This window comes from Rhinichthys klamathensis, unplaced genomic scaffold, assembly GCF_029890125.1.
Source record: "Rhinichthys klamathensis goyatoka isolate OS25496 unplaced genomic scaffold, OSU_Roscu_1.1 h1tg000206l_1, whole genome shotgun sequence".
NCBI classification, from domain to species: domain Eukaryota; kingdom Metazoa; phylum Chordata; class Actinopteri; order Cypriniformes; family Leuciscidae; genus Rhinichthys; species Rhinichthys klamathensis.
This window is the reverse complement of record NW_026606731.1, coordinates 1,245,134-1,260,526: the sequence shown is the minus strand read 5'-3', so window position 1 is coordinate 1,260,526 and position 15,393 is coordinate 1,245,134. Positions and strand designations below refer to the sequence as shown.

The 15,393-nt window shown below is 36.8% G+C and overlaps 1 protein-coding gene across 1 annotated transcript in view; it reads left to right on the top strand.

Annotated features, from left to right (window-relative positions):
* si:ch211-286b4.4 (zonadhesin) overlaps positions 1-12,351 on the top strand; it is a 36,187-nt gene extending 23,836 nt beyond the window's left edge. Inside the window, exons 47-69 of the mRNA XM_056263359.1 lie at positions 123-322; positions 417-629; positions 1,430-1,575; positions 1,655-1,782; positions 3,322-3,469; positions 3,611-3,743; positions 3,903-4,052; positions 4,788-4,914; positions 5,222-5,433; positions 5,532-5,694; positions 8,021-8,100; positions 8,196-8,356; positions 8,471-8,561; positions 8,656-8,807; positions 9,372-9,438; positions 9,521-9,658; positions 9,964-10,284; positions 11,058-11,161; positions 11,231-11,337; positions 11,431-11,510; positions 11,583-11,617; positions 11,710-11,841; positions 11,960-12,351. Coding sequence (XP_056119334.1) covers positions 123-322; positions 417-629; positions 1,430-1,575; positions 1,655-1,782; positions 3,322-3,469; positions 3,611-3,743; positions 3,903-4,052; positions 4,788-4,914; positions 5,222-5,433; positions 5,532-5,694; positions 8,021-8,100; positions 8,196-8,356; positions 8,471-8,561; positions 8,656-8,807; positions 9,372-9,438; positions 9,521-9,658; positions 9,964-10,284; positions 11,058-11,161; positions 11,231-11,337; positions 11,431-11,510; positions 11,583-11,617; positions 11,710-11,841; positions 11,960-12,211 — 3,340 coding nt within the window. The 3' untranslated portion in view covers positions 12,212-12,351. The remainder of the gene's footprint in view (positions 1-122; positions 323-416; positions 630-1,429; positions 1,576-1,654; positions 1,783-3,321; positions 3,470-3,610; positions 3,744-3,902; positions 4,053-4,787; positions 4,915-5,221; positions 5,434-5,531; positions 5,695-8,020; positions 8,101-8,195; positions 8,357-8,470; positions 8,562-8,655; positions 8,808-9,371; positions 9,439-9,520; positions 9,659-9,963; positions 10,285-11,057; positions 11,162-11,230; positions 11,338-11,430; positions 11,511-11,582; positions 11,618-11,709; positions 11,842-11,959) is intronic.
* The last annotated feature ends 3,042 nt before the right edge of the window (positions 12,352-15,393 follow it).

Here is a 15,393-nt window from a genome sequence, read left to right as displayed (position 1 = left end):
TACATTTAGATTATGTTTGCCGTCATATAATGCTCATTTAAAGTTCATCTTTAAAAACACTAGTAATTAAATAAGACTGTTAAATGTAAACATGATTAAAACAAAATGATCTCCTTTTGCAGATGTACTTTTCCACATTACTGTCCAGCCCACAGCTCTGCTATGCTGTCCTGTCCGGACGGCTGGATGCCGCTGAACACCAGTGGACTGAGGAAGTCTCAGGAGAGCAGCTGTGTGCTGTGTGGGGCCGGCACCTATCGGCCTCGTTGGTCCCCTCACCTCCAGTGTCTCCTCTGCCCTCCAGGATATCACTGCCCTCCGGGTCAGCACTGAAGAACTCCCAAATTACAATCAAATAGACTAACAATAGCAGCACTGATTGATTATGTTAACTAATTTAATGATCTGTTTACTAGGCTCACACTATTATAGTGATCGATCCTGTCCAGTAGGGTATGTTTGTCCACAAGGCAGCTCTGAGCCTGTTCCCTGCCCGCCTGGATCATATGGAAACCGCACTAGTGCAGAATCACTTGAGGAATGTCACAAATGCCCACCAGGCACCTTCAATCACTTGCACGCCCAGAGAGCCTGTTTCCCCTGTGGGAGTTCTTCCACCTCAGATGCAGGTCAGACTGTGTTGTAGAAAACTAAAGGATATTTTGTCAAGCCTTAGGGGACATTTACACTGAACATGTTTTTGCCTCAAAAACAATATGCAGGTTAGTGAAATAAAAAAAGAAATACTGATGCATCAAAATACATTTTGTACTGAAATCGAAATTAAAATGTTCATTTAGCCAAGAACCAAAACTGAAAAATAAAGTTTATTTAATAATCATGTATGTATTGTACTTAAACATTTAAATTGCACATACTGTAAGGCAGTTTTTATATAAACTTTTTGATGATATAATTATGTTTCTAATTCAGTTAATTGTTGGGATAGAAACATTTAAATGGTGTTTAAGAAACTTGTTTTCGTGACAGATTTATTCAAAAATACATTAAATAATGAAGACAACAGGTTAAGTAAAATATGATGAATATGTAATACAGTGCATCTATTTAGAAAAATGCTTCTCTCTAGAGTTCTAGCTGACTAAATTAATTAGAAATGAATTAACTTAATTAGCTGAAACGCATTAACTGAAAACAGCATAGACTAAATGGAAATCGATTAAAAATGAGAAATCAATATTGTCAAATCAGCCCAAGCAGACATGCTTACCTGCTGTAGCTAAAAACAATATCTAGAGCAATATTTTTAAAAAGTTGAGTTTCTTTTACATCTGCACATGTTTACGTAAAAAAACAATGAAAAGGTAGCATCCTAGAAAGCAAAAACATGTTCTGGGTGAATGGCCCCTTATACTCTTAAAAAACAATCAGAGACCATGGAATGTATTTATTTTGATTATTTTTATAGGGGCGTCCTCTTGTACCTGCATAGGCAAAAACCGTGCGTTTCAGCAGTCGGATGGGTCTTGCTTGTGTAAGACCAGTTTTGTCTTCTACAATCAATTGGACTTAAAAAGCTTCAATACAGATAGTGAACTGGACTGTCAGCCTGAGGTAAGATGTGTACTGTAGCTCTATGTCTCTTTCATATAACTGTGTGATAAGACAGTAAGGAGCTCTTCATTCTGTGAAGGTAAAGAAGCGCTGTTGGGCAGGTCAAGTGAGGCTGGCCTCTACGCTGGAATGTGTCGTCCCATCCACCTACTCCTGTAATGTTACGTGTGGACCTCAGGGAGGGACTTTGGATGTAGGGATGGGCATGTAAGTTCACATACAGTGCTACACATACTGTTCCAATGAGGTCTTCTGTGTATTATTATGTTAACACTTTGATTTGACAATAATTGTAATGTTTATGCTAAATACTACACACACTACCATTCAAAAGTTTGAGGTCAGTAAAACTTTTTTTTTTAAATAAAAGTAATACTTTTACTCAGCAAGGATGCATTAAATTAATCAGAAATTATGGCAAAGACTTTTAGATTGTTACAAAAGATTTCTATTTAAATTCTTTCTATTTATCAAAGAATCCTAAAAAATGTATCACAGTTTCCACAAAAATAATAAGCAGCACAACTCAAATCAAACCAAATCAGCCTATTAGAATGAATTTGGAAGGTTTATGTGACACTGAAGACTGGAATAATGCTGCTGAAAATTCAGCTTTGCCACCACAGGAATACATTTGACATAGATTTTAAAATATATTAAAAAGAAAATAGGTGTTTTAATTTGTAATAATGTTTCTTTTTACTGTATTTCTGATCAAATAAATGCTGCCTTGCAGAGCATAAGAAAAATCTTACTGACCCCAAACTTTTGAACGGTATTGTACATTTAACAGTTTTATAAATTATTTATAATTTATACATTTAACGGTATTTAACAGTTGTATAAATTAACAATGTATTATGATAAAAAATAATGCCCAATTGTATGTGATGACCCTGGACCACAAAACCAGTCATAAGTCGCACGGGTATATTTGTGGCAATAGCCAACAATACATTGTATGGGTCAAAATTATTGATTTTCTTTTATGTCAAAAATCATTAAGATATTAGCCTAAGTAAAGATCATGTTCCATGAAGATATTTTTAAAAATTTCCTATCGTAAATATATCAAAAATATATTTTTGTGAGTGGATGCAGCAAAACTTTAAAGGCGATTTTCTCAATAGTTAGATTTTTTTTTGCACCCTCAGATTCCAGATTTTCAAATAGTTGTATGGTTTGTTAGGATTTATGGCCGAGATACATCAATGGAAAGCTTATTTATTCAGCTTTCAGATGATGCATATATCTCAATGTCAAAAAATTTACCCCATATGACTAGTTTTGTGGTCCAGGGTCACATATTTGCTAAATTATTTTGCATACATTTTTAAATTCTGTAAAAAGTTGTTATTAGTTTATAATAACCTAATGCAATAACTAATGTTAACAAACTGAACTTTATTGTAAGTGTATAATTTATAATTTATTACTACACGGCTCTCTGTAATACTTGATTCTGATTGATATGTGCATATTTGACGATTGTCACTGATAACCAATATTATATGCTGTGCTAGTTGCATAAATAATAAAAGCATTTTTAGATCAATTTAAATAAGCAGAATCATTTACAGGCAGCTGGTCATTAACGCAAAATAAATCCCTTCATGACAATACAAGACCACCCTGTCTGGGTTTATTTTGTGATAATGACCATCTAACTGCACATTATCCCTTACATAATGAGCTGACCCTCATTTAAACTTTATCATGAGAAGTTTATGTGATGTTTTTCTTCAGTTGTCACTGTGAGAGGTACGTGTCAGTGGAGGAGCTGTGTAACTCTTCATGCATGTCCACACTACCGGTGCTCTCTGCCAGGCTGGATACAGAGGGACAGCTGCTGTTGAGAATCAAAGCCACAGATGAAAGCAAAACCTGGAGCAGGGTGAGTTCTGGACTTTATCAGCTGTTTGTTTTAGAAAGAGGATTCATTATTAATATGTATCGGTTGTTATAGTAATAGAAGAGCCTGTGCTTAGTGATGTCAACTCATCCTCAGTATAACTTTGTTTCATTCCTCACTCAGAATATGATAGATGTACTAGGACCTGATGTTCACGTCAAGAACATTGGAAGGATCCACTTTGTCCAGTTTTCTCCCGAGGGAGTGTTTGGTTGGATTTTAAAAGACCCTGTGCTCATTGACTCTTTAATGTCAGGTAAGCTGACAGTGTTGATCTGACCTACAGACTCAAACATTTTGCCCAAGCATCTTTAAGTACAGGTCCAAACCCACACTTAATGATAAGCTTGTATGTCTTTTATCAAGATTGTCCAGATCATAAAACTTTAATGCTTGTTGTGGTTTTTCCTTTCAGAACCAGTTGAAATTCTGGACAGAGATTACAGGAGGAGAAGACATGCTGATCAGAATGAGGTTCCAGCGCCTCTTCCACGAATTCCAAATCCCATAGCATGTCTGTCCCCAAATGACATGCTCATCTTTCAGCTCACGATCAACCACATTGGTATGGCTTTGTTAAAAAGTGGTAACCTGTCATTTTTACCTTAGGGAGCTATATCTACCTGATTTAACCCGTAAAAACAAAAAATTAGGAATTTAAGTTGATTCAGCGATATTAAATCATGTTTTTGACTTCAACGATACCAGTTAAAGGTGCACTATGTAATATTGACAGGTAGCGGTTGAACTGGGTACTGCAGTCCAAATTCAAAATATTGGAGAGTTATTTCTTTCCCCGTCTCCTCAGACTCAACACTCACATGGGTTGCCAGATTGAGGACACAATAAAAATGTGCATTACTGACAATGGAAAGTGATGAGCCTTACAGTTTGCAATTTTTGCAATGTTTTTATTGCAGAGGCTTTTTAGGTCGGGTAGAATTTGCGATCTCTGACCCAGTTTGTTTGCTGGCTTCCATCGCTGTGTTTTCCGCCAACTGGCAACCAGGGGTGTCGGAATACTATTAGGTAAATTGGCAGGGGGCGGGGTCACACGGACCTAAACAAAAACAGACATTTCCACAAGGAACGCACATTTCAAAATAGATTAAATGGCTGTAACATTGTTTTTCAGAGAAACAAGTATTTGAACTTTGCATGTTTCCTAAATCTCTGCAAACATATTTATGGTATTTTATGCTTTAGTACAGTAAGACCTTTAATTTAGATGTTCATTTCAAGTTAAAAAATTTTTTTCAGTGTACATGTATGCATGTTTCATGTCATTCTGCCAATTTAGACCGCCACCACAGTCACTTCCCAGTATACCAGAAGGACCACCTGTTCAGCAGTAACCCTGGCTGGGATTTTGGGTCCTTCAGACGTCTGCAGCATCTCGTCATACACACACAGCTAAATTCCAGCAGGTAAAAATAGATGGATATATCACATTTAGCTTCAGGCCCGGCTTCATGCGGGGGCTTGGGGGAACTTAGCCCTCCTATGATGATCTGAACCCCTCCAACCCACACCTGGAACGCAATTTAAACCGCAAAGCGATCTAATCCGAATGCGATTTCAACCGAGGGGACACAACCCCCACCCCCCACCCCCTGGAACACGATTTCAACCACAAGCCCCCCTGAGAATTATAAAAGACGTGTGTCCTGGCGCTGGACTGTCTAGCTTTCAACAAAGATCTGCATCTGATCTTCATGTGATTTGTCTTAATAGATTTGCACATGTGTTCATGGAGCCGGGAAAGTATGTGTTCCTGGATAACGCAGTGCCGGACTGGAGTCTGATAGTAGTCGTGAGTGAGCAGGGCTCTGAGTGTAACCCCACCACAGCCTCGTTCCAGCCCACGACCCCCGCACAGCTAGTGCGACATGGGATTGTCAAACAACACAGCTTAAACCTGCTTCCAGACTGGGGGCTCATCACAGGTGAACCAAGAGGAGCTTATCATGCATTTGAAATGGAAAGTTGCATTTTTCTTGCCAACAGGAATGCTTAAAATACTGTGCTTGGTATTTCTCCATAGGGATCTTGTCTCTGCTGGTGTTGTTGATAATACTGTTGACAGCCTCTGCTCTTGTCTTGAGGCCTAATCGGTCCAACCTCATCGCTCGAGGGAGGCCAAAGCCCAAGTGGCGCAGCTTGGGTGAACCCAGTGTTCCTATTGAATATGTTTTTAATACAGACGGGTAAGTCAACTGCTAATCGCTCAGGTTTCTTGGTGTTTGTTATAAGCATGTTCACTAGAACTTGCAAGAATACTAGGGATGCAGCAATATTTCAATTCTGATAACACTAAAATCAGTCGTTTGAAATGCTACATGTTAATTTACATTATGAAAATATATATTCATTTTGAGATTTGCAATAGATTACATTTAACATTCTTATCAAATTGTTACTGTTTAAAAATCAACATTTAAAGGGGCTATATGTAAGAATTTTCACATATTAATCACTTTTTTATTGACAATGTTTGAACAGCTAGCTACGAAACTTAAAAAAGACCTTCCCCAACTTCCTAGGTTGTCTATGAAAGCATGTAGACTGATTTTTATGTGAAGCACTCAAGATGTTTTTACCTGGAAAATCAAAAGGATGTGACGTTTACTTGCGCTCCCAAGAGCCTCTCTTCCATTCTATGCTTCTACAATGTTCAGGATAATGCCGAAAGAGCTATAAGGGGCTTTCGCACCGGATAGTTCTAGGAACTTAGTTCTAGGAACTAGCCACCAGGGTGGTTCCCCGAGAACTAATGGTTCCCCTAGGAATGTTTTCCTGTTGCATTCGCACCGCCAGTAGGAACTTTGAAGTGACGTGAGCCGCGCTCGTTGTTGTGACTTTTATTTTGATGGCGCTCAGAACGCCAGAGCCTGAGCAAACAAACAATGCTCACATTCTCCGTGTTCATTAGTTTACGATCTGTCCGATATTAGATAGAACTGTTATACATAGAAAGTAGACAGTATATGAAAAGTTATTAGCGTATGCCGTGTGGTTGATGTCCAGTGTTGTTAGCTGAGCAGAAATACATGATCATGTTTAGCTTGGTCCCCTCAAAGTTGTGTAGGATTTTCTCCTCAGCGTAAAGGTTAAGAGGCCCATCTATCACTGTTTTCCATGTTCGTAGAGTTAGTTTCTGGAGTAAACATATAGGCTATAATCTGTGTGTTGACAAGGCTTTTTAAAAAATGGCGGGTGCTGGTGTTTCGTGTGCGTTCGGCCAATCCGCGTACATTAACGTCACTCACTATTAGTACCTATAGTGCTGGTTTAGACCCTACTCTGAAGTAGGAGCTAAATTAGTTCCTCCAAAAGAGTTCCTAGAACTAAAATCGTTCCTAGTTCCTGCGGTGCGAATGCGCCGACATCCGGGTACTTTCGCCAATAGTTCTAGGAACTATGAAAATGTTCCTCTGGTGCGAAAGCCCCTATTATGTATGGTAATGTCAATGTGTCAAGCAAAGAAAAGGAATTAATTGAAAACTATAGTCTCATATAGCCAGATCTATATAGTCTATGCCTGGTCTCAAATATACTTTATAATCAAACTATCATAACAGTGTAATTTTACTTACCTCATCTGTCGACATGATGCCAATTGCAGAGATGGTCCAATTGAATTGCAGAGATGGTCCACACATATCCACAATAAACAGATGCTTTCTTAACTGCTACTTTCTCACCACTGTCATTTTTGCTGTTTATTTTGTTATTGAGAGGAAAGCATGCAGCACATATTTACATATTCATCTAAACATTGCTTTCAGCGTGGACAGCGTCTGGATGTTCGTTAACAGTATATTGCTGCAAAGGTTTCCAACTTCTGTTCACTTCTAAGCAAAGAATGAAAAAGAACTTCACCATGAGTATTTCGGGGCATTGAATCACGGTCAAGTAAACGAGTACGAGCAATAAGTTGCTGGTTGCAGTTCACTTAATGGCCACCGGTGATGCTAATATCAAGGGTTTCTGAATTCTACATAGTATAGCCCCTTTAAGTGAGCGTTATATAATGGCAAATGTAATGTAAAAATGTAAGAAATTAACTTTGACTAAATACAAAATATTGACCAATATACACTGCTGTTGTTTAGGGCCAGTAATTTTTATTTTTATTTTCGAAAGTCTCTTTTCTCTATTTTATCAAAATACAGTAAAAATTATTATTATATTTTAATACATTTTATTATGTATTAATTTATTCCTGTGATTTGTAAAGCAGAATTATCAGCATCATTACTCCAGTCTTCAGTGTCACATGATCCTCCAGAAATCATTCTAAAATGCTGATTTTCTGCTCAAGAATTTTTTTATTTTGCATTATCAATGTTGAAAACAGTTGTACTGCTAAATGTCCTATATCCGTGATACATTAGCAGATCTCAAAATTGATATCCATTTTTTTTATTGTACATTATGTTGTGATGCCTAAATTCACATGCAGCATTTAAAACGACCAATACCATGCCGAGCACCTTTGTGCAATTTTGAGTGTGCTGTGTTGTGTTGTAGTTTGGACGGCTCTGAGCCGCTAGGTCTGAGAGGGGTGGGAGAGGGAGCAGAATCAGAGGAACTTGCTCTTTACAAAGGAGGTAACTGACAATCATCTGAAATGTCTGAAAGCTGACAAATATACAAACACTTCTGGTGAATTCTGTCAAATCACATATTGATCCAACATGTGAAGGTTTCAGAACTTCACTAATGGACCTGGAGGAGTTCAATGTGAAAACGCTGTATGACAAGTTAGAGGATCAGAACTTACATCTGGCATCCCAGCTGGCAAAGCATCGCAAAGACACACAGGAGTTTTACAGGAACATGTGCCAGCAAATTGATGCTTTGAGGGTAAGACAGAAAACGAAAAGTCGATTGAAGATAAGAAATCCATTAAATAAAAAAAAATAAAAAAATAACACAAGCAGTCTCTATAACTAATCAACTTTTGCATCTTGAATTTAGGACACACTAGAAAATATGGAACCCTCAAAACTGAACCAGTTGAAAAAAATACTAGACAGTGAAGCTCTGATGAAAAGAGAAACTGCTCATGGTGAGACAGCAGTTTGCTTGAACTTGAACGCCTTACGTGTGTATCTGCATTCTTAACAGTCACAGGTCAGTGAAAGTATTTGTGTTTGCACCAGAGCCGTGGATGGGGCTGACGGAGGCCATGCTGAGATCTTTGGAGGGAGTGCTGTGCAGGATGAATGGGGAAGTCTGGCAGCAACAGGACAGCACAGCTATAAATAGCCACAGAGACATCAGAGAGAGTGAACTTCCCACCAGATACATTCAGGTTAATCATTTAAACCAATTAAAACAACACAGAGCCAATTTATAAGCTATGAATGTAAAAAAAAGTGATATTAAAGGGATAGATGCCCCAAAAATGAAAATTCTGTAATTATTTACTTATCCTTGAGACAAAAATTATGCCATTATCATTTTATGATCAGATCACATGTTTTATCATAAAAGTGGTCCATTTGGGACTATTTTTGATTTGTGAACAAATCTTTCTTTCAGGCAGTGTTGTTTTAGTTAATTGAAATAAAGCTGGAATAAATTATAAATATTAGATGAAAATGAAAAACGTTATAAATACTGCAATAGTATATAAATAATACTAAAATAACATTGCTTTTGGGTTGTCTTTAAAAAAAAAATCCTTTCATTCAGTTTGCATAACCAGTTTGAATGATTCATTCACAAATGATACACGTAATGGCTTACAGCTTTTGTGTCCCACAGAGGAAAGAAAGTAATGCAGGTTTGGAACGACACAAGAATAAGTAAATAGTGACAGAAGGTTCATTTGTGTGTGAACTATCCCAACAAGTGTTTCTATATCATTTCACAGTTTTCCCCTTCAGACATGCCCGAGTTTAAAGTGGGTGCTGATACAGAGGCAGCTTCCTCAGATCCAGGTTTGACCTTGTTAAAAACCAGTTTGCAACCTCTCACACCAGGACTGCTGCTGTGCTAAAAGAACATGCTCTCGTCTGTCAGGTCAACAGCAGAGCACCATCCCCTGTGTGAGTGAAGAGGAACTGGCCAAGTTTGTGTCTCTGACGCCTCTCTCCAAAACACTGCAGGAGATAAAGGAATCTCTCCAGATGCTTGTCCAAACGCCCAGGACTGAGGACGGTCAGTACACATTTGTGCTTTTGGATTTAGTATTGGTGGGCTAAAATAGAAATTGCACTTTGAATAGGTTGTTCATGTCAATGAGCTAAGTAATGAATTATACTAAAATATAACAAAATAATAAAAAATACAAATATAAAACATATTCTATTTTATACAAATATACATAAAAAAATATATATATATATATATATACTGTATAATAAATTGTATCCCCTCACAAATGTCTGTTTTGTGTGTATTGTAAGGTCTCCTAATTGTTTCAGAGTTTTGTAATGACCTACATCTGCTTTCTTCCCCTTCAGTAATTATCAGCCCAGCGGAGAGTGAACCATCGCACCTGATCCCTGTTGCCCTTGACAAACTTTCCCCCCAGCATTTCGCAGTCTTCCTGTTTGGCTGCCATGTTGCGCGTCTGTTGAGCAGAGATTGTGACTTCCCCCCTGTCATGCTGCTGTTGGCCAGGACGGTGCCAGTCTCGCACTGTGATAACTTGCTGGCCTACTGTCATAAAGACTTCTATTATGACACAGCCAATCAAATTCTGTACATACTGGAGAAGAAGCTTCAAAATGCTGGCCAGTTCATCTCCATTCTCTTGCACTCTATGGCCTACATAACCTCAGGTAAGAGAGATTGCCCTATCCTTTCATAAAGAGTTGTCTACTCAAATATCTCTAAAGCTTTTTTCACCTGTATTTAAGAAGACTAGTCACTATTTAAGAAGACATGTCATTGTAAAGAATTCTTGTTTACAATGACAGTCTTAAATCAAAAGCATACTGGACAAACACTACTCTTCAAAAGCTTCATTCGATCAAAAATACAGTAATATTGTGAGGTATTTAATTTAATGCATCCTTGATGAATAAAAGTATTAGTTTCTTAAAAAAGGTAACACTTTATTTTACAGTGTCTTTGTTACACACATTACATGTAGTTACTGTTGTAATAACTATAAATTATGCATAATTACATGCTACTAGCCCTAATCCAACCCCCAATCCTAACTCTAACTCTCCCTATAGTAAGTACATGTAGTTAATTGTTATTACTCAGTACTTAAAATGTATAATGAACAGTAGTGAAAAATTTATTTAAAAAAATACTAAGACACAAAATAAGACAATTAAATATTCACATATATATTAAATATTCACATATATATTTAATATATATGTGAATATATATTAAATATTCACATATATATTATATATTCACATATGAACACATAACTTAATCATTTTAAGGCAATGAGTTTCCTCACTTTTTTTAAGTTAAGTCAACTGATCACTTTTTACAGTGTTATCACATTTCAGTGACATCAGCAATGTATTCCAAACTTAAGGAGCGGCAAAATTAAAAGTTAAAATCTTTTGCCATTTGAATTTTTTTACAGGTTTAAAATCTCTCGACTTCATAAAAGCCTTCCACTTGGCCATATCGACGTTAAGCATGCAGCTGTTTCATCAATCTTTCACCGAAGACCAGAGGAAAGGAAAGGTAAGGCACCTGTTTGGAATATTTATATGAAATCCAGGAAGAGCTATAACAGACTTTTTCACTTGTCAGATGGACAAGGAAAACACACCGGAGGCCTTTGGAACATTAGTAGAGAACTTCTTCAGTGTAAAAATTCCTATTGAAACCCATTTTTCACAGCACCTGCTGGCAGAGAGGTTAGTATCAAATCTAAGGTGTATTTGACTTCAAGAACATATTAAAGCATGTACATTAAGGACATATTAACTCAGTTCCTCAATTGATTTTAGACTTCAAGAATATAAATACTTCAAGTTGGAACAGCTCCTGCAGGAACTAAAACCAACTCTGAAAGACAGACATGGAGATGGTGAGGGATTACTTGTTTTATGAGAACTCTTTACTGAAAACATTCTTATATCTTTTGTGTATATTGTTGCAGGACGAGGGCAAACTGGCCTAAAGACTCAAGTCCCAGTGAGTGAATGCACTTTTACATCTTATGTTTTATTTATTCTGAAGAGTGTACAACTATGGAAATGCCCCTTTTTCCTCTACCTGTGCTTCAGGTGCTGTGTGTGGAGAGAGAAATAAACAGACTTAATGAAGTTTACCAGCAGCTCTCCTCTGAACTCCACAGGGCAATGCTCATACGTAGCCCACCGGAGAGGAAAGAGTCCAAGTTTGACAAACCGCTACAGGTAACAGGCAGTGGAGACCCCTATAACCCCCACGACGTGGGAGGGAGTGCCAAATGCATTTACATTGTATCATGTATTTCTCACTTCTGTCTGTCTCTCACACTCCCCATGCTTTCAGGAGCAACAGATAATGCTGGAGCTGCAGAAGTGTCCGGTGGATCAGAGGCTGAAGGAGATGAGAGACAGACTTTCTAAACTGAGTCCTAATGAAGACAGACCAGATCACAGCAAAGTGCTCGCTCAGAAAGACAGCCAGACTCCCAGCAGACGTAAACCAGAGAAACAGACACCTGCCGCAGGGAAGTCTAGCAACAAGAAAAAGCAGAGCAAGCACATGGACAAAGATGAGGAAAAGCGTGTGACTGCGTGAGGAGTAATGTTTGAAAAATTCCTAATATAACAAGTTGCTGTACCAGCGACAATCACTTTGGACCTTTCAGAAGTGTGAGGTCGATAAGATTTTATTATAAATGTTTTTGAAGGGAGTCTCTTATGCTCACCAAGGCTGCATTTATTTGATCAGTAATACAGTAAAAACAGTAATACTGTTAAATATTACAATTATAATATATTAGTGTCACATGATCCTTTAGAAATCATTCTAATATGATGATTCGCTGCTCAAGAAACATTTTATTATTATTATTAATGTTGAAAACAGTTGTGCTGCTTAATATTTCTGTCAGGACCACTATCGTCAAATACGATTGACAATTAGCATACAGTTAGGATTGGTGGTATAGTTCTGTTCTGGGCAAGAACTCCCTGTGCATCCATACAGCCTAGCATGGATAAGAGCAGCAATAACCCCCCTTAGGGTAAACACAACAGAACCAACATGAATGTATGCAGATATCATTAATTCAAGATTTTAAAGTACAACATTTTTTGAGAATTTAGTTTGATTCGGGGGGAATCAGAATGCCAAATCCTGACTGACGAGAGGAGGAGCTGGGGATGGAGGAGGGAATTGGCTCCTGAGAAACGCGATAGCTGTTGATAATACTGAAGGAGCTTATATATGTATACAGTGATAGGCGTCATATTCCTATAGGTAGACGTGGATCAGCTGAGAGCCAGCTGAATAAAACTGTATTTATTTAAAATAGAAATCATTTGTAACAATGAAAATGTCTTTACTATGACTTTAGATCAATTTAATGCATCCTTGCTGAATAAAAGTATTAATTTCTTTAAAAATAAACAGTATCTTACTGACTTTACGTAAGTTTAGGTGTTTTTAAATCTTCATTTTTGAACATGATTGTTAGCCCTAAATAAAATCTAAATCTAAATGAAACCCAAGTTTCATCTCTGCTTTTCCAGTCAGTAATCTAACAGTTCATGCGTGCTCATGCTCTGAGCCGGGCTAAACTCTATTCCTCTAGGGGAACAGACTGTGTACAGATTGGGAAGGGAAAGTAGTAGCTATCATCACGCTCTATCGGTGTTACAACTCTCTGTCCTTGAGCTGATACGCTCAAGAAACTTCCATTGGCTGTTTGCCGTCAGCCTTTTATCACTTAGATTAAACAAACAGTGTATCCACGCGGCATCCAGAGCAGACTTTCCACTTCACATACCTGTCAGCCTCAGTGTACTGCTGCTGAAGTAAATACAGTGATTGCAAGGCCCTCATACATCTTATTATTCTCACATTCAAACCTTATTTTGTAGATGTTTACATTTATCCCTAAATGGGCCATTCATTTTTAGTGTTAAACTTGATACTTTTGAGCATAACTTTATAAAGTTTTTAAATCCTCTATTGACACTGCTACAATGTTTTATATCAGCAGTATATATCATTTTTTGCAGTATAATAATAATTAATAATTGGGACATTTTGTAAAACTTTTCTGGAATTGGGGTTGTAATCGTTTTTTATATTAATATTAGTTGTAGTGGTAGCAACAACATCACTTATCACTACAACTAATATAAAAAAAACAATAATAATGGTAATTGTTATCATAATTAATATTATTATTATTGTTGTTGTGACAATAACTATTGTCAGTGTTTTTGTGTTTGCTGTTGTTATTTTGTGCATATCAATCTTTTTGGGGTTAACCTTAATAACTATAACAAAAACTTTAACACTATTCTTTTGCTGCTTGGCAAGCAGGAAATGCAAATATATACATTATTAATGAACAGGTTGTCATGCTGTATTTCTGGAGGAGGTAGCTGGGATCATGCCTATTTCTGTCCTGGCTCTCTTCATTAAATGGACAGCTGCAATACCTGAGAGCACTCCACTTGAGTAATGAACTCATAGTCAGATCTCGAGTCCACTGTGCAGTGTGGCTTATTATGGAAACCACTGTTTTACTGGCAGAAATATTGTCCTCTGTTATTGGGCTGAAGATCCATTGATATGTCCATGAAGTGACCATCTGCCGTAAGTGTTGTCATTTATTATTCATATAATGGCATACAAATCTCCATTTATAGATATTCAATCTTCTAGAAAGATCTGTTGGTAAAGCCTCTTAGTAGGCTAAACTGCATGTATGACATCTGTCTACATAAAAACTGATAGAGAAATATAAACAAATGAACTATGATATAGGTTAGGTACTTTTCTCAAGCTTATTTCTTAGAATAACCTTTGGGTAACATTTCCACTGTAAAGCTAGACTGATCAAATTAAACTCCCAAGTAATTATTTCATAGAATGGGGCTGGCATATTTGACTTTTTTTTATAGAGTGCCAACATTAACACCATTCATTTTCTCCATAAGGAAATTGATTTTGAACCATAACTTGTAAGCCTTTAAAGACAGACCTAGTATGAGCTGCGAGGTTGTTAATCCATGGTATTTTTTTTCTGCTGAACCCACCAACCCCCATTTTTGCAGTTTTTTTTATTTTTTATAATCATGCTTTACTACGGAAGCCCTGAACCGCAATGTAAAGAGAAAAAAAATCGTAAATTTTTTTTTTCTATCATTTCGAAATATTTCGACTATATTCTCGTAATTTTAGATTTTATTTACGCATTCTTTTTTTCTTTTTTCTTTTTTTTCTTTTTTTGCGGTTCAGGGCTTCCGTAATTCTCGTAACTAACTAACATGATCATTGTAAAAGTGTTTAAAAGACAAAATACAACCACTAAGACATATTTGAGAATCGGAATATCAGATTTCATAAGAACAAGACAATTGTTTAAGCTAAAACCAAAAGGTTTATTTCCTCATAATGGACTCTGTGTAATTTTGAATATTGAAGACAATACACAAAACAAAGATTCTTGATGAATCCAAAAGTAAAATAAATATATTTTTTAAATGTCTCACTTAATTCTATTCAATATTACTCACTGTAGTGCAATTCAAAGTATAATGTTAGGCACTGTTGGGGTGTGGGGGATCCTGACTCCTCGCTATCAAACTACTTAAATGTTTATATTTATATGCATGTTTTACAATAAAATTAACATATATTGTTTTTATATTTAACATTTAACATTTCTAAATGAGTAGTTTTATATTTCTCCATCTCTTTTAAATTTGATTATGCTGTTCGCAATGCTTCATGGGATTGTA